Consider the following 20,185-nt stretch of genomic DNA (forward strand, 5'->3'; position numbering starts at 1 on the left):
AATTATCCATGCTAAGCAAATGTTTATTAAAGGTGCTTTTGTTCTCATAAAAACTGTGGGCTATAAGTAAATGTTAACAAAATTTATTTAGTGTAAACCAAACCCACTGATGTTAAATAATACCATTACAAGCTACATCAAATAAAGTAGTAAGTTTAAAGTTTATGTGATGTTGGAAACAGTATTTGAATGACTGGATAAAGAAGTTGTGGTTTATTTCTATAATGAAATACTACTCAGCCATAAAAAGAATAAAACCATGCCATTTGCAGCAACAGGAGAGACCTAGAGATCGTTGTTCTAAGTGAAGTAAGCCTAAAGAGAAAGAAAAATACCATATGATATCACTCATATGTGGAATCTTAAAAAAAAAGAAAAAAGAGGACACTGTGAACTCATCTGCAAAACAGAAACAGACTCGCAGACATAGTAAACAGTTTTATGGTTACAAGGGGGAAGGGGGTGGGAAGGGTTAAATTTAAGTTTGAGATTTGCAAATGTTAGCCACTATATATAAAGATAGATTTTAAAAAACAAATTTCTTCTCTATAGCACATGGAACTGTATTCACTATCTTGTAACAACCTTTAATGAAAAAGAATATGAAAACAAATATATGCATGACTGGGACATTGTGCTGTATACCAGAAATTGACACATTGTAACTGACTGTATTTCCAATTAAAAAAAAATTTTTTTTAAGTACATATAAATACACTGGTGGTTTTAGAAGGGCTATCTATCATTTGACAACTTTCAGTTGTCTGCCTTCTATCCAGTTTTCTGTGGTATGCTGTTGGAGATGTAACAAAATTGGAAGTTGCCATTGTTGCCTTGCCATTACAGCTAATTTTTTCATTAGGAAAGTAAGATTAACCACTATGAAATAATATGTGAGACCTGTTAGGACCTCAAGATTTGGGATTTTAACTAATTATTAATGTTGTCTGGCCTTATTTTCTTTATTCCTCTGTGATTAGAATGAATAATGGTAATTTAATGTCATAATGAGTGTTATATTTGCTTGAGTTAATAGCTTTTGTATACTTTTAAAATGCAAGCTAGGCTCCACTTGTGTAATTTTATTTATTGTGTAAGTATTCTGGTAGAACCCCAAACTATTCACATATTTGTAAGTCAGTCAGCCCATCAGAGAAAATTTTCCTGGACTCTAAAATTGCATTGTAAACCTATAAATAACTTTTTATTCTCTTTAAAGGAGTGGGTCTGAATAGCACTACTCAGAGTGTTCTGAGTCGCCCGATGCAGAGGAAGCTGGTGACTCTGGTCCACTGCCAACTGGTGGAAGAAGAAGGCAGGATTCGTGCCATGAGGGCAGCTCGATCTTTAGGTGAACGAACAGTTACAGAGCTCATTCTCCAGCACCAGAATCCTCAGCAACTCTCTTCCAATCTTTGGGCAGCAGTCAGGGCTAGGGGCTGCCAGTTCCTTGGACCAGGTATATAATTAAAGTTTGATATTTATAATATTAGTAATTCTAAACTTACTGTGTAAGAACTGTAAGTGATGTACAAAGGCTAGTTCTTTGCAATATTCTGTTATCAAGTAATATCTTACTTGACAATCATGGCTTGGGTAATTAATTTCATGTCAGTTTTTCAGAACACTTAAAGCTTTTTTCTCTTTTTTCTTTTTTTACATTTTTTTTAATTGAGTTATAGTCATTTTACAATGTTGTGAAATCTTTTCTCTTAATGCCAAAGTTTGTTCATTTTGATTGAAGTTTTCCTGAAATATATTAATCTTTTATTGACTTTCTTAAATATACAGAATGTAATGTAATACAAAATTGTCCCAGAAGGGTTAAAAAGTGTAACTGTGAATGTCTGTTGTTGTGTTGCCAATTAATTAAGTGGTACCCGCAGAAATTATTGAATATTGCCCTTCTAAGAAACAGGTTTGTCTTACCTCTGTACATGTTAAGTTTTGGTTTTGCTCAACTTTTCCTAGCAATGCAGGAGGAAGCTCTAAAGCTGGTTCTCCTGGCCTTGGAAGATGGTTCTGCTTTGTCAAGAAAAGTATTGGTTCTCTTTGTGGTACAAAGGTTGGAGCCACGGTTTCCTCAAGCCTCTAAAACTAGCATTGGGCATGTTGTCCAGCTCCTTTATAGAGCCTCTTGCTTCAAGGTATGAACCTACGTTAAATTTCAGCTTAAAAGAAAGCATCCTTTCCCCAAACTTAAGTAGTAAAACTTTGAGTTTAGTAAAGTTGCCTGTATCTTTTCAGAAAATTTTAACAATTTTTCTTTATTCTTTTAAAGAACGTAGATGATGTCCTATTAAATCTTGTAGTGTTGGATTTTGTGTATTAGATATTCAATAGGATAGATCAAATCAAGGCTTACAGATTTTTGTTTGAAGAGACTATTAAGCCACGTCAGTTTTCCACCAAGACTATGAACAGAATTGATCTAAAGAGAGAGTCATTGAGGCAGGAGTGTTTTATTTCACTCTTTGTTCCTGATGTAATTCCACATATAAAGTACTGAAGCTCCATTTGCCATTTCAATATATAGTAATGCATCTTGAATCAAATCAACACTCTTTCAAACATTGGTGCCCACTATATTTCATTTATTGTTCATCCTATTTTCCTGACTTCTAAATGTCAAGGCTTCTTGCTTTTGACATGATATGTAAAGGTACTTCTTGGGCCAGGGAAGCATATCTCTAAAAAATTGTTAATTCATACAAGCTGTAAGGAAGTCACCACATTCCCTCATCTGACACTCAAGCTTAAAAAACAAGAACAAAACAAAACAAAACAACTCCCACATTAGCCATCCTACTATATTCTATTCTCTCATTTTTTGAGAAGGTTAAAATGGGCCACCAGGTCAACAGCACATACAGATTTAGCTTAAATTTTCTTTAAAGCTCTAGCTAAATGCCAATATTAATTCTGTTTCTTTCTAGAGTCAGATTATATACAGAAAATGGGATGTGGACTCCAGTCTATACTCACCCCTTTTGTTTTTCTTAGGGACTTCTCAGAACCTCTAGCCAAAACAACCCCAACTAGTCCAGAGATTGTCCCTGAATAACTTACTTTCGTCACAGTGATTGTAATAACATTATTGTACAGTGTGATCTGGGATACACTTCAGAATGTCCATTTGCTTCCAGTGTTACTTCCCCATTAACCGGACCAGATAGATACAATATAGGAAGCTTAAAAAATAAAAAATAAAAAAATCCAGCCTTTCCTCTGGAAGAATAATAAGGGAGTCAAAAACCCCAGAATACCCAAAGTGAACCTCTCTCAATCCTAATTAAAAGCACTAATAATAATTTTTAAAAGATTAGAATATGTAAAACTCCAGTTATTTTTCACTTGGGTCATGATTATTTCCTTTTATTTCATTGTCCACCTACTTTCTTCTCTTGGAGGTAGTTCGTACCACACTCTCAATTATGAAAAGATTTATCTTCTCTTATCACAATGGGTCCATACCCTAAATTTTATTAAACTTTATTCACTATGGCAGAGTTTCTGTTAAGTGTCTACCAATACCCGTTTCATCTTCTTCATGGAACTCGGCTCCAACTGCATTGTCCATTCTTCCTAGTAGGCATTTGTATCCACATTGCTGTGTTTTAGCTGTGTATTTATAGCATCTCTTTTATTTCCATTGGAAAAGCCTTTTCAGGCTGCAGGATAATTCTGGTCATTCTTAGTACAGTACAGTTCCAAGACTTCAGACATTGCATATCTTGTAACTCTGAGTGTTTTTAGTTAAAGAGCCAAGCCCTGGGAATCAGTACATCATATAGAAAGCATGTTCTACATTTTAGTGAGGTTTAGCCTATATTGAGAGAGTGTTTTCATACATATGTACATACATTTGGCCTTTTAAATTTGCCTTTGAATAGGGACAAGATATATTTAGTTTTTGTGACTATAGTCATTGATTTTTTAAAATCTATTTGATCTCTCTGTGGATTTACCTAACAAAATTTAAGTTAGATCTTCTTCTAATAAGAATGGAATACATTAAAAAATATAATGTAAGTATGACCTAGATGTCCTGACTAAAATAGCCTATAGTTTCTTTGATGGGTGGGGAAAAAATGGAAATTTTCTACTAGAGGTATTTGAATCTTTATGGGAATAAAAGATTTACAAGGCAAAGTATGTTCTAAAATATGTTAGGATGTAATCCTAGATTAGAATAATTATTTTACTTTGATTTATTAAGCTTTTGGCATAAATCCAGCTTGACTCTAAATGTGAATTGTTAGGGGTGATACGAGTAGTACTTTCCTCAACAAATTTAAAGAATTAAATTAGTTCACATGTTAACATAACACTTAAGATAACTTAACACACTCACTGGCACACACTGTGTATTCATACGTGTCAGTTGTTTTTATTAATAAAAAGTATTATTATGCTCTTCATTATGATTTTTGTAGTCCAGCATTTTAGATTTGCACTTTCTGATGGTGACCTAATCTACTCAACTTCATGGAGAATTAAACCAAGTGCAAATTAGTCATCTTTAGAATCATACCAGCATTGAAGCTCTTTCAGTTATGAGTACCAGCTAGCTCAATTCCAGGCAAGCCCAAGAGTGATAACCCACAGATACGGAGAAGAAACATACATTATTTCTCAGAATAATTGTATGAGTATTTTCTTTGTTCGGAGTATTTTCTAATCTATATGTGGTCATATAAAGTACAAGCCTAGTTTATTTCTTACCTGACTCATGAAATTATGTGTGCCTTATCAGGTCACCAAACGTGATGAAGACTCTTCTTTGATGCAGTTGAAAGAAGAATTTAGAACCTACGAAGCTCTGCGGCGAGAACATGACTCCCAAATAGTGCAGATTGCGATGGAAGCAGGCTTACGGATTGCACCAGACCAATGGTCCTCTTTGCTTTATGGAGACCAGTCTCACAAATCTCATATGCAGTCCATTATTGACAAGGTAGACCCTTTATTGTCCCTTACTTCTTGGACTAATCTTGGAGTTTTGGTAACTTATTTATTTAACAAATGTATATTAAAGTGAATACTGTATGGCAGGCTCTTGTAAATTATATTTTCTGTCATTGAGTGTTATGTCATAACTAGTCACATCATAATACCAGTTTGTTCGTATAAAGATTTTTTAAATTGGGGTGTAGATGCTGTTGTTCATATAAGATTTAATTTGATTTGTGCTGTAATGCTTTATCTAGCAGTGTCTCCCATTCCTCTGAGAGTCTCCCATCTCTGTTTGATCATTGCCTCTCTCCCTTTTATTATTCTCTTGAGTTTTGATCATTGTGTTAGTCAAACCCATTTTCAAAATACCTTTGTTCCCTTCCTGTAGCAGCCATTTATTAGCTTTGAAGATGTATACATTGAGATTTCTTATTCTTATATTTCTCAATAATTTCACATAGTAAGTTACCAACCATTCTAAATTTGATCAGATTTTCAGCAACATTTCTAATTTATGTATTGTTTGTTACGATGAAAAGATCACTCAAGTACATGTGAATTGTAGGTCAGACCCTGCTATTTAATTTTAACTCTAAGAGCTGTATTCAATTCTCTTAAAACTAAAATAATACTTAAACTGGTTTTTTTTTTGTAGTTCAACATGAAATATATGAAAGAGCTGTTAAGAAAAATTCTTAAAGTGCCATGTAAATATATTATGTTCAATAATTTTTTAAACTTTTACTGTTTCCCTTAATTTTTACTCTTTTATCTTAAATATTTTTTAACTACAGAGATGATTATACATTAGAGTTCACCCTACATTTAATTTAGAGAAATAATGTCAATATGTAAGAGTAGCCTCAGTAAAATATTTAACACTTATGAGAGCTTACTCTGTGCCTGGTGGTTTTTAAATAATTCGTTTAATCTTCTCAACAGTCCTATATTATCCCTTTTATACAGAGGCAGAGGGAAGTTAAGTAAATTTCTCCAGGATCACATAGGTAATGAGAAACAGACCTGGATTTGAACTTGGACATTCTGACTCTAGAGTCCATTCTCTTAATCACTAAACCTCTTTTCAGACTCTTCTGCCCCTCCTCCCTTTTTTTCTATTCCTAAGGATAGAATTCTTGGAATAAATAGTAGATTGATGTTAAAAAGAATTGGGAAATGTGCTTTATAACTGCTTAGTGCAATAACTTTAAGTGTAATTTATATTATTTGTTCTGCCTGTAAGCTTCCTGCATACCTTTAACAAAACTTTACCTGCAACTTCTAGGTATAAAATTATGCAGTTGACTAACTGTGACATATTGAAACCTTAATAATGATCTCTTAAAGGAGTAGCTTTATACCTCTAAAGAGAAACTTGACTTTCTTTTATGAAGATTCTACAAGGAGGTTAACCTTCTTGTCTGAACTGGATTATGTAACTAGATGTATGTCCTGTAGTAATTTTCCTTCACCATAGCAGTAATTTGAATTTAGTATCTGAAACTTTCATACAACTATTAAATTAACTTTGCAGTGTGACATCTTATTATACAGATCAATAGAACTTTCTGTTATAATGAAAATGTTCTGAATATGCATTGTCCAATACAGCGATCACTAGCCCCACATGACTGTTAGACACTCAAAATGTAACTTATGTAACTGGTAAACTAAAATTTTAATTCATTTTAATAGCCTAATGTTGCTAATGACTACTGTATCGGACACTGTAAATAGAGAATTTATTCAAAGTGGTAAGAAGAGCAATTATGCTATAATAAAGACAAACATGAATTAACAGTTCACAAAGAGAAATATATCTAATTGATGAGATAGATTTCAGCCCCAGTGATAATTAAATGCACATTTAAAACAGTGGCATACCAAATATTGCCTGTTAATTTAGTAAAGAAACATATACTCTCATTCATTGCTGATGATTTGTAAAATGCATTACAAATCTTTTGGAAAAAATTTTGTCAGTAATTAAAACCTCAAAATATTCATGTCCTTTGACCAAACTTAGTATTCCCAGGAATTTATTTTAAGGAAATAATTCAAACTTTCAAAGGTATGAACTCAAAGGTGTTAATTGCTGAGGTATTTATAAAGGACAAAATAAGGAGATGGATAAAAAAGTTAAGATATGTCTACTCAGAGCACTGTTAAATGGCCATTAAATTGCAGTTATGTCAGGACAGATACTCTTTTCTACTGATAAATAACATTTAATTTCTTCTTGGAAAAGTGTTAGTGAAATATTTCTGTTAAGTCTTGGTGGTAGATATATGGGTATTATGTTAGTTGCTTTTCTTTGAAGTATTTCATAATAAAAATGGTTAGCTATATAAAAATCCTTTTGTTGTAGTATTAATGGGAGGCAAACCCATAAGTTTATAAATGGCTGATTGTAAGTATATAAAAAGCATGCAGAGATGAAAAATTGAATTAAAGGCATGTCAACATAGTTGTATTTTCCATTTTTTTTTAAATATGTGCTTTTTTAAAAATTACCTTTTAGAATGACCTTTGGGGGAGAAAAATTCTCTTTTATATTAATAAATTACATAGAGAGTCAAATGTTTCCAAGTAAGAACCCTTAGTTACTATCATGTAGTTAAATTTTTCCTTTAAAGGTCATATGTATTTGCTAACCTAGGAGACTTAATGCAAGTATGTGTGTCATTAAGTCTTAGGAAAATATACAACCTGAAATCTTCCAAGAATCCCAAACCAATGTAGGGTTTTTCTGAGCTAGAATGGACTTTTGAAATCATTTAGTCCATACAACAGATAGATTTCAGATTGAGTCTGTAAAGGTTATATATAGTGTCATAATCGTTGATCTATAATAGAACTTGAATTCAAGCTCGGTTTGAGTTCGGTTTCATTGTTCTTGCTACTGTATAGCGTTATCTCTAGACTATATTTCCAAATTTGAATTATTTGGAAAGACCCCCCCGCAAGAGTCAAACTAACATAGTGCTTTAAGAACATAAGACGTAAAGAATATTTCCAAATTGAGGATTTGAGAAAGGTCTCACATTTGAGGGATATGAGGACAGAGGAAAGAGAGTGTACAATATGCCAACCTGTGGATGCAGAGAAGTTCAGGGTTCAGGTAGTGAGTAATACAATCTGGCCAAAGCATGGGATGTGCAGGAGGATAAAAATTAGATTTAATAAATTACAAAAATTATTGTGATATTGTAAGCAGCCTTTATTTTTAAAGGATTATCTAGCCTTTAGGGGGAAGTTAATATTTATCTTTTTTTAAGTTGCAGACCCCAGCCTCTTTTGCACAAAGTGTTCAGGAACTAACAATTGCTCTCCAGCGGACTGGAGATCCAGCAAACTTGAACCGACTAAGACCCCATTTGGAGCTATTAGCAAACATTGACCCTAGCCCAGGTAAACCCAAGAGACGTTACTGGACTATCCCATATGTGCCGTAATGCTATTTAATGATTCTTTTAATTACCTTTTGTTATATTTTTCTAGAATTTCCCAGAGTAGCAGTTCCAGAACTTTTCTACAGTACTTACATTTCTGACCCCAGTCTTGACTATTTCTTTATTACTTCAACTAATGTTTATTTAATACTTTTTACTGTGCTGCTCATAATCATCCAGAAAATAGGTTCTCTCTGGGATCCTTTATGTTTCCTCATTCTCCCATGACAAAATTGTGCTGTGTTTTACCATTTTCATCTCTTTTGACAAAACTTAAGTTTTCTCATTTTTTTTCTAAATCACATATCTTTAGTTGCATTTTTTTGGTCCCAACTTTCCCTTTTCTATGATATTTTATTCCATCACACATCCTCTGTTACATGTCTTTGTTAATAAGCCTTTTCCTGATCCTTCTCCTTGATCTAAAAATCATCCAGTCTTCATTTTTCACCTAATTCTTAGCATCTCAGATGTGTTAGCTTGTATTCTGTTGCTGTCTCTGTGTTTATTCTTACTACTAAACTAAAACTCTTAACAGTCGCTGGTAATTTCCTTGTTTCTAATTCCAAACTTTTTCTCAGTCCTTAAATTACTTGATTTGTCTTCAATACTTGGTAATGTTGTTTACTGCTTCCTTGACATAGAAACTCTCCTGATGCCTTATCTTTCTGCGATCTTAATGATTCTCTTCTGATCTTTCTGAATGCTGTCTTATATTGACCACTCTTTGCTCTGCTGTCCCCTGAAGAGCAGGCCATTTGTGTTCTTGGATTTTGTTTTCCCTGCACTCTCTATTGATGACAGTCATTCTCAGCATCAGGTATTATTTCTTTATTAATAACAGACTCCTAGTGTCTGTGTCGCGTCTGTGTCGCTCTTAGCTCTTCATCATTCCAGACCCACTTCCACAGATGCTTTCTGAGATTCTCTGTCCTCTCTGTGTGGCAGACTCCCCTTCACTTGATACCTGCTCTTCATCCTGTGTTCCCTGTCTGTAAATGACCTCATTCTCTTGAGGTGTAAGCTGAAAACCTGAGTCTTTTCCTTTCACTTACTCTATATACCATTTTAGACAACAGGATTTATCTGTTCCTTCGTAATATGCTCTATTCTGTGCCTATTAATAGTGTCTCAGTGAGGGCCTCGTTCCTTTTCCTAAGACTAAATGCCCTCCCATTTTCCTCTACTCTTAATTCTTCCAACCAGTCTACTTACTACTGTAAAATAAGTCATATCTCTGATCTTATGTCTATTCTTACAAACTTGCAGTGACACCCCATTGCTTATAGAATAAGATTTGGAACTCTTAACTATGACATTCAGAGTAATAAATTTACAACCAGAAATACTTAATCAGACAACATAAAATCTATTCCTAGAGCGCAGTGATTTTTTGCTTGTTTGTTTACTTCTGTGCTTTGATCGTTCTGAGCGATCAGAAGAGCACTTCCACAAGCTTACCACCCCATCAATCACCAACCTGTCTACCTGCATCTGTGCCAATACAGTCTGCTCTCTTATATATGACAGTGGATAAACTGTACTAGCTGAGGCTACCCTCTCTCCTCATGTACTAATATCATCTTGTCAAGTATATCTGTCCAGCTTCCTCTGTTATGTCATCAGTTTTCCTCCTCTACTGGAGTATTTCTATCACTGTACAAACGTACTGTTATTTCTCTCATCATAACCCAGTTTTTTGTTGGTGGGAGGTAATTAGGCTTATTTATTTTATGTTTAGAGGAGGGACTGGAGATTGACCCCAGGACCTCATGCATACTAAGCATGTGTTCTACCACTTGAGCTATGCCTTCCCCCATCATAACCCACTTTTGACATTATTCGCCATCTACTTAGCACTCCCTTTCTCTCCGTTTTATGACGCTCTCTTGAACTCACTCTGATCAGGCATTTTATGTCTTCCGCACAATCAAAATTGCTCTTGTTAAGGTCACAAGTGACTTCCATGTAGCTAATTCCAAACATCAGTTCTTGGTTCTCTTTGTATTTGACCTGTTAGCAGCATTTAACATAGTTATTTACTCTCTACTCCTTGTGAGACTCCTTTCACTTGGCTTCCAGGCCAGCACACTCTTCTAGTTTTCTTCTTACTTTATTGGACCCTCCTTCTCAGCCTCTTGCTGATTTCATCTCCATAGCGTCTAACCTTTTTTTTTTTTTTCCCCATAGCCTCCAAACTTTGGAGTACTCTGAGAATTTAATACTTGTATCTCTTCTCTTTTCTATTTATACTCATTCCCTAGGTAATCTTATCCAGTCTCGTGGCTTTAAATAGTATTTACATGAAATGCAAATTTACTGTATCTCATCAGTTCTGAAGCCCACATGTTTTCAGATTATAGCATTACTGAAGTTGGGATTCATTTGTACAATCAATGACGTGATAATTAGCAATCTTTTTTCTATTTTGATAGTATATAAAATAATGGTATGTGTTAAACAGTTGATGGTGTTTTAGAATCTGTGTAACATATATACCACCCAGACCTTCTTCCTGAATTCTTTTGTATATCCAACTGACTGCTCAATATCCAATAGCTCTGTTTGAATATCTAATAAGAATTTCAAAGCTAATCTGTCCAAAAGTGAACTCCAACTCCTGTCCTCCACTTTCTCACCATTCCTGTTAGTGGCAGTTCCATCTTTCCAGTTCCTCAGTCCAAACATCATCAACTTGTTTTTCTCTCATGAGGTACATCTGATCTATCAGCATATCCTATAGGCCCTACCTTTAAAATCCATTCAGAATTTATCTACTTAGCACCTTCACTGTTACCACCCTAACCTCTATTCATGGATTATGGAATAGCTTCCTGTTGTCTGTCTGGTTGTAGCATAGGAGCCAGAGTGATCCTGTTACCCCTCTGCTCAAAAATTCTCCAGTGCTTTCCATTACTCAGTAAAAGCCAGTCTTTTTTGATCTGGTTTTTACCTCTCTCCAGCTTCTTCTCTTATTCTTTTCCCATCTAATTCATTCCAAATTTCACCTCCATGAACATGCCAGGCATACTCCCATATTAGGGCCTTTGCATATCTTCTTCCCTCTTCCTAGAAAGTTTTTTCTCCTAATAAATCCACAAGGCACACTCAAACCCTACTTTAATGTTTTTAATCAAATGTAACCTCAAGGAGGCCTTCTCTGGATACTCTGTCTAGAATTTTACACATACCTGTCCCACTTCTTGCTTTGCTCTCTTCATTCAAACCCTCATTATCTGAATATTTTGTATTTGATTATTTATCTTTTCATTAAATTGCTGACACTAACTCCTTTATTCATTTAATATTGGGCAGAACATTGCATAACATAGTTAAGATTTTTTTTTAATTTGTTGTGTAGATGCTCCTCCTCCTACTTGGGAACAGCTTGAAAATGGGCTGGTTGCTGTGCGTACAGTGGTGCATGGGCTGGTTGATTATATCCAGAATCACAGCAAAAAAGGAGCAGATCAACAGCAGGTGAGGAGAAGTAAACCATTGCGGTTATCCTCACAGATACAAGCAAAGCTGACAAGATGATGTGCTTTGAGAATCTGTAGAAACTGGAAATTAAACTAGAAATTGAAAACCTATTTTTAACTCTCTGTTCCATTAAACATCATGAAGAATGTAACAAAAATAATAAGATTTATAGTTTAGGATGATTAACAGCCAGTTTACTGGGTTAGCCTAGTAATTTTATCTGACAACATTGAAATTAAATAATCCTTGTTGGTCTGGTGTTGTGCTGGAGTCACTTTTCACGTTGGATATGCAGCATTTGATCCTGTGCTAAAGGTTATTCCATTTATATAAAATCATTCTCTTTGGTTACTGTTACATTCCAGTTTGACGATAGGTATCACTTCTTGGTGCTAATGCTCTCTCTCCAATACTGTTCACATATTTTGTAAATGCTTTTTCTCTATTAGTATTTAAATGTTATTCATGCATAATGTCTTATACCAGTGGGCCAAATTTTCCTCCAATATTTTTAAATGAAACATGGCAGTAAAATATAATAGCCTATATTATGGCAAGAGTTTTCAGTTTTACTCCCAATAATTTCATTTTGCCCTCAAGATTTACGTTAGGTTCACTGCACGCTTTATTTCGTAGTAGTAAGCTTGAGAAATTAAAACTGTGTTATTAATTTATCTGGCTCAAGTAAATATTAACAATAGATTATTCAATATTTTTTTTCTTTGAAAGCAAGAAATATTAAAAGTGTTCTGCTGTATAGATGAATAGATCCACATAGGAACACAGTTTTCCCAGTTAGTCTAAGCACAGATCAGAACTTTACAATTAAAAAATTTAGAAAATTAAAAACTTATCTTTTAATAAGGGGATATAGTTCAGCAGTAGAGTGTGTGCTTAGCATGCATGAGGCCCTGGGTTTTATCCCTAGTACCTCCACCAAAAAAAAAAAAAAAAATCTAAAAAACTTATTTTTAACTCCCTGTTCTGTTAGACCTCGTGAAGAATGTGATAAAAATATAATACGGTTAACTTTTAAGTTCTGCCAATAAATGATGAAATACATTAAATTTCACTTAGCTTAGTATTGTGTTTGATATCTTATCAACTCCCAAATCTGTCCTCCTGCTTTATCCCTGATTTGTAAATAATAAGTTTCATTTATACCTTTGGAGATACTTTAAAGTCCTTGTCATATTCTTCTGCCTGTCAAGAATTGGTTACAGAATATTCTTCAGTTATAGGACCTACTGTAGATTTGTAGTTAGCTATAAGGAAACATGATTATAAGTATAGCTATATTGAACATCATCCAAAGAAAATACTTAGAAGACAGTTTAAATAGTTGAAAGTCCTAATACCCAGTGGTTTGTCCATTATAAAAAAAAAAAATACAACTCTCATGAGATTGAATCAATAATTTATCTGATGTTACATTATGTTTGATTGTTAGTGTCGACATATCAGAAAAATCAGCATTACATTTTTTAATTAATGAATGAATTTTGGGACTCTCTAAGACCTCAGACAGAATGAATTACCAGCACTTTTGCTCTTGGCAATATAGATAATTATATGAAGTAGTATGAATTATTCATCTAGATTACTAAGATCCTAAAATGGCAACATGGAATTTACTTCTTTTTCTTAGAAGCTAATGTTTTAATTTTGATCTTAGCCTCCACAGCATAGCAAATACAAAACATACATGTGTCGAGACATGAAGCAGAGAGGAGGATGCCCTCGAGGGGCCAGCTGTACATTTGCACACTCACAGGAGGAACTGGAAAAGTAAGTGTGAAAGTCATTAGACAGCCTTCTAATAACTTGTTATTGAATAAGGTAGAATTATTAAGCAGAATTACTTGCTGCCACTGAGAAATATGAAGAGAGGTAGTTGCATTCTCTTTAATGAATAAGAGTGTTTAGAAAGTAATACAAAATTAAAAAAAAAAAAAACCAAAGCAGTTTCTTTAGCATTCATTACATTGTGCCTAAAAATAGAAAGTTGCTTATGGTTAATTGTATCTAAAAGTGAGTTTTTTTTCATTCCCCCCAAAAAGTAAAACTCTTAAGAACTTTCATCAACTTCAACTGATTGATTTTAACTAATTGAATAATGCATTTCCAATGGGGAAATTTGCCCTTTGCTCTACTCAAGAAATTATTTATTGCCAAGCTCAGTTTCACAGATTCCTTCTAATTTCAAGGAGCAGATAATTTCAGTGATGTTAAATTTCTAGCAAATAGTAGAAAGGAAGGAAAACCTCTTAATTATTTTATGAAACCAGTGTAACACTGACACCAAATTTGACAAAGCACATAAAGAAGTACAAATACATCTCACATATTAATTTTTTTAATCCTAAATATTAAAACTTAGAATTCAATAATACATTAAAATAGACACCATTATTAAGTGCAAAGTTGTCACAATATAATTACTATAGGTTGGAGAACAGAGTATAATAACCATATGATCATACCCAAAGATGCCAGAAGGCATTTGAATAATATCCAATGTCCACGATAGATGAAGATCCCTTAGTGGTACAAACACATCATAGACTAGACACTTTGCCAACATGATAATTACATCTCAAATCAAAAGCCAGCATGATACCATGATGCTTAATTGATAATAGATTATTAGAGTCAGTCTTGTTAGAATCAAGAGTAAGGGAAGATTTTCTTATAGTAAAACTATTATTTAATATTGTGCAAGTAGCTAATGTATGTAACCAAGAGAATAAAATAGCCAAAATCATTACATGGGAAAACTCAAGAGAAGTACTAGAAACAAAAGAAACCAGAATTTAGTAAGGTAACAAATCAAAAAATTACTTTACAAAAAAGAATTAGTCTCATACAAATTAAAATGGTAAATACAACCAGTTAAAAAGGTGACATTAAAGATCTCTTTTGCATTAGCAACAAACATAAAAGATAAATACCAATAATAAACTAATAAGAAAGCTCCAGGATCTGTATTAAATGAATTGGTAAACTAGCTAGGAACATAAGAGAAGAACTGAATAAATAAAGAAGAATACTATGTTCTTAGAGGGTTGGAATTATAAAGGTTTTATTTTCTCTTATAAATAGTATATTCAGTGAAATACCAATTAGAATCTTAACATCATGATTTTGGGGACCTAACAAAATCATTCATTTAGAAGTAAAAATATGTTCCAGCAGTTAGGAAAATTCTGAAAAAAAAAAAAAAACTCTTCAATAGGGACTAGACTAATAACTGTTAACCTGTTTTATGAGCAAAAGTGGGAATAAAGACTGGTATTAGCATGGGAATAGCTAGACCAATGAAATACAGTAGAAAATCTAGAAGAAGTTCCAGATACATATTGGGAACTCAACATATATGTTAAAGGTGGCATTTCACATCAATAACAGAAAAGATGATGATGGAACAACTCTATCCATTTGAAAATTAATTATAGCTAGATTCTTACCTTTATACCAAAATGAATTATAAATGTATCAGATTTACATATTTAAGAAAACAGATGACCGGATAAAGAAGATATGATATATTTATACAATGGAATACTATTCAGCCATAAAAACCGACAACATAACGCCATTTGCAGCAACATGGATGCTCCTGGAGAATGTCATTCTAAGTGAAGTAAGCCAGAAAGAGAAGGAAAAATACCATATGAAATCGCTCATATGTGGAATCTAAAAAAAAAAAAAAACATAAATACAAAACAGAAAGACTCATAGACATAGAATACAAACTTGTGTTTGCCAAGGGGGAGGTGGGTAGGAAGGGACAGACTGGAATTTCACAATGTAGAACAGATAAACAAGATTATACTGTATAGCACAGGGAAGTATATACAAGATCCTGTGGTAGCTCACAGTTAAAAAAAATGACAGTGAATATATGTATGTTCATGTATAACTGAAAAATTGTGCTCTACACTGGAATTTGATACAACATTGTAAAATGACTAGAACTCAATAAAAAATGTTGAAAAATTTAAAAAAAATATTTAAGAAGACAAACTATAGAATACTTAAGAGATTTTTGTTATTGTTGTTACATAATCTTAAACATCAGGAAAGATGTCATTTTGAGTAATGACAACCCAGCATCTATAAAGAAGAATATTATTAAATTTGATTACATGAAAATTGAAAACTAAGATATGGCCCAAACACTGGAATTAAAAAAAAAAAAAAGATTGGTGGGGAAATGACGTACGAGAGGCTGATATCCCTAACGTAAAATGAGTGCCTACAAATCTCTAAGAGAAGAACCAGGAGATATATGGATCATGAACATAAATAGGCAATTCACAGAAGAAACACTAATGGCAGCAAATATGGAACTATGTTAGTTTCACTAATTGTTAAAGAAATGCAAATGATATCAAAACTTGATATTTTTGAACTGTCAACTTATTAAAGGCTGATACTAACCAGTGTTTAATGAGATACTGAGAAAAGACCTTTCTTTTATTATCAGTAGGAGTTATAATAGCTTTGGAGCATTATAACAATTTCAGATGTACATACATTAGACTTAATAATTCTGCTTTGGGCTGTTTACACAAGGGTTCCAGTACATGTACATAATTTCCCATTAATGCATTGTTTTAATACCAAAAAATTAGGAACAACCTAAAGTATACTGACTTAAAGGAATATTCAAGATTATTAAGTAGAGGAAAAGAATTTACTAAGTGGTTATATGCAGCCCTATTTCTGTAAATAATAATCTTATACATCAGAATTTAAGCCAATGGATAGAGAGCAAAGTCTATATTATATACCAAACTTAAGCCAGTGTATAGAGAGCAAAGTCTGTATTATATACCAAACTGTTAACAGTGATTACTGCTGCTGGATAGTCCTCCCACCCCCACCCACCACCAAAATGTGTGTGTGTGTGTGTGTGTGTGTGTGTGTGTATGTGTATGTGTATACACACATACACAAGTTTTCAAATTGATAGCTAGAGCCAGTGTTTCAAGAGAATTTCTAAAAAATGTTGTGCTTGGAATCTTTTCCTTTTGTTTCTTCAATATATTTTAGTTCTTGATTTTGCTTTAATGATTTTTGTTTTTGGTATATGCCTTTGCTTTTTATATAGATTTCGTAAAATGAACAAACGTTTGGTTCCCAGAAGACCCCTGAGTGCCTCTTTGGGTCAACTTAATGAGGTGGGCCTGCCTTCAGCAGCTATCCTTCCGGATGAAGGTGCAGTGGATTTGCCCAGCAGAAAGCCCCCTGCTCTGCCAAACGGAATTGTATCAGCAGGGAATCCAGTAACACAGCTGATCCCACGAGGGACAGACCCCAGCTACGATTCTAGTCTGAAACCAGGAAAAATAGATCACCTGAGCAGTAGTGCCCCTGGATCACCTCCTGACCTGTATGTTGTTTTTCTAAACTTTTATTTAAGTTTCTTTATAGATACAAAAAAAAAAAATCAATGTTTTGTTTTGAAGGGGAAGAAACTCATTTGGGGGCTGTATTTTGTCTTTTCTTTGTTTCCTGTGCTAATGATTTTTAAGAAACAATTAACATAGGTGAAGTAGGATCAAAGTTTGTGAATTTTGTAGAAAGGATGACTGTTGGAAGAAACCAGATAACTAAATTGTGGCTTTTTTTTTTTACATGTAACAATTTGTGTACATTGTAAATATTTTCAAGACCTTAAACTTGACTTGCAGAATCTTGTTGCTATAGGCTAGAATCTGTCCCTAAGAGTATTTCTGCCTTGCCTGTGAATCCACATCCTGTACCTCCACGAGGGGCGTCAGACCTGCCCCCTATGCCTGTCACCAAACCACTTCAGATGGTTCCACGAGGTTCTCAGTTATATCCAGCACAACAGGCAGATGTTTATTACCAGGATCCTCGAGGAGCGGCCCCACCATTTGAACCAGCACCTTATCAGCAGGGTAATGATCTTTTATTTACATCGCTCATTTTTCTTAGGAGTTATGAAAATCATTTCAAGTAAGAGTGATCATATTTACAGTAGCCCCCTCAAATAAATGCATTTTTTAGTACTTGGAAAAAACTGAGATATGATCAACTAAGTAGTATGAAATAAATGAAGTAGCAAAGCTATGAAAAGCAAATTGCCCTTACTAAGAGCAAAATTGTATGCTAAATATGTTCACATATTATGGAAATAAGTCACCCAGGTAGATAATGAAAATTTGCTGAGACTATATATATATATTCCTGACCAAAATTTTCTTCAAGCATGAAAAAAGACTTTAATATTTCAGGGGATATAAGACTTTATGGAAGAATGCCCTAAGCGGAGGTATTAGAAATAGAAAGAAAAATTTACAAATGGATTGCAAAGAGAAGAGTCAAGTCTGGAGTCGAGGAGGAGTAAGGATTGCTGTTAATCCAGGTGTGAGTGTTGAGGTCTGAATTAGTGTGGTGGGAAAAAAGAAGTATTTTAGAAAATAGATAAATGTGAAAAATTAGCCAATTTTAATATTATTAGGTATGGAGAACGAAGGAGAGGACTGAGGCTTCATGCATACAATTCATGTGTAAAAATGAACACTGATCTTTAAACTGAAGTGTTGAATTTCTTTATCAGAAATGGTATAGCACTATTTTTAAACTGGGATAGATTAAACTTGTTATCCATTTCCTTTTTCCAAGACCATCTCAATTTTGAATCAGAAATGTCTTTTCTGATTTCAAAAAAATAGTTTTAAGTTGGTATGGTGTTATTAATACATATAAGAATATGGTACAAGTTTTTGATCTGTATCTTCCTTTTGACCATTCATTGCAGGAAAAACTCAACTACTTTTTCTGAATTGACCTTAAATACATTGTATCAATTAGGGTTCAGCTGCAAATAACAGAAATCATTCTGGCTATATTAAGCAGGAAGAGGTTTAATGCAGAGCATTTGGGTGCCCACAGAGTTGAGTACTGACAAAGTAGGCTTAAGCCAGGCCTCCAGGAATGAATCCCAGAAGCAGCTGCTGGAAGAACCTGCTTCAGTCAAGTAGCAGTAGAAATAGGAAACTTCTAAATGCCAGCACGAGGAGCTCATCAGTTGAGGCAAAAGCCTGGAAATTGGGAAGCTACTGCTACCGTTGTTGTGTCAAGAGTTCTAGAGCTATAGCTACTAGATGTGCACCAGCAAAATGCATCTTTTGTAGGCCGCATCTCCTTCCAGTTAACTCAATTTCACATTCAAAACTAATGCAAGTGAGTGATTTATGGAACCTAAACTTCAGGGAGATGTAGGTTTTTGCTTTCCAGTGTTTGCAGGGTCTTAAGGCACATCGGAAAGACAAGACAATTGAGAGCCTAGTTTACTATTGTAGACCATAAGTAGATTGGTGATTTCAATGGCTTTTAGGGATAATTTTTGCTTGTTATTTTTCATAAAGCAAACCTGACCACATAAGCAGAGGGAAAAACAGCTAAAGAAATGAGTGGATTAGTAATTCTTTAGTGTTGAAATATTTTAAAAAGAAAAGTCTTGTATAGAAAATTAAATTGGCCCATTGTTGCTTTTCGTTCCTCTTTTGTGTTGTACAGGTATGTATTATCCTCCACCACCACAGTGTGTGTCTCGCTTTGTCCGACCTCCACCATCTGCTCCTGAACCTGGTCCTCCCTACTTGGATCATTATCCACCCTACCTGCAAGATCGTGTAGTAAACTCTCAATTTGGCACACAGCCACAACAGTACACAGCTATGTACCCACCACACTATGATGGCCGTCGAGTATACCCTGCTCAGTCTTACACAAGAGAGGAGATTTTCCGAGAAAGTCCTATACCCATTGAGATTCCACCTGCAGCAGTACCATCCTATGTACCAGAATCCAGAGAAAGATACCAACAGATGGAGGGGTACTATCCGGTGGCTCCTCATCCAACTCAAATCAGACCTGCGTACAACAGAGTATGCCATAGTTTTTTCTTATTATTAGATTTAATTTGATTGTTGCTTACAGTGATTTCTTTTTAACCTCTTGCCATGGTAATAACCCTTTGATCAGTTAATTCTTTTTTTTAAATAAAGCATCTTCTCTCTCTCTTTTTTTTTTTTTTACCTTTTCATAATCTGCACAGGTTTTTGTTTTTAAACTGTTAAAAGGGAAAAAATTCCCACCCCACTCCCACTAACCCATCTTAGTTTCTGAACTGTAGGTGGTTTTATTAACATTTCTAGATCTGTTTAGAAATTACAATCTCTGGCCAAGAAAAAGAAACTAAAAAAATTTAGCTTTTTGGGAAATCCTGAGAGTTTTAGGGGGCTTTATTTTGTTTT

At 34.1% G+C, this 20,185-nt stretch overlaps 1 protein-coding gene across 2 annotated transcripts in view; it reads left to right on the plus strand.

The window, feature by feature from the left end:
• The window catches only part of RC3H1 (ring finger and CCCH-type domains 1), a 68,273-nt gene that overhangs the window by 28,855 nt on the left and 19,233 nt on the right, over nucleotides 1-20,185 (plus strand). For both annotated transcript variants that reach the window (XM_072946076.1, XM_072946077.1), the window contains exons 4-12: nucleotides 1,220-1,459; nucleotides 1,972-2,147; nucleotides 4,757-4,957; nucleotides 8,235-8,367; nucleotides 11,770-11,888; nucleotides 13,567-13,679; nucleotides 17,008-17,289; nucleotides 17,607-17,821; nucleotides 19,446-19,816. In XM_072946076.1, coding sequence (XP_072802177.1) covers nucleotides 1,220-1,459; nucleotides 1,972-2,147; nucleotides 4,757-4,957; nucleotides 8,235-8,367; nucleotides 11,770-11,888; nucleotides 13,567-13,679; nucleotides 17,008-17,289; nucleotides 17,607-17,821; nucleotides 19,446-19,816 — 1,850 coding nt within the window. The remainder of the gene's footprint in view (nucleotides 1-1,219; nucleotides 1,460-1,971; nucleotides 2,148-4,756; nucleotides 4,958-8,234; nucleotides 8,368-11,769; nucleotides 11,889-13,566; nucleotides 13,680-17,007; nucleotides 17,290-17,606; nucleotides 17,822-19,445; nucleotides 19,817-20,185) is intronic.

Source organism: Vicugna pacos, chromosome 21, assembly GCF_048564905.1.
Source record: "Vicugna pacos chromosome 21, VicPac4, whole genome shotgun sequence".
Classification (NCBI taxonomy): Eukaryota; Metazoa; Chordata; class Mammalia; order Artiodactyla; family Camelidae; genus Vicugna; species Vicugna pacos.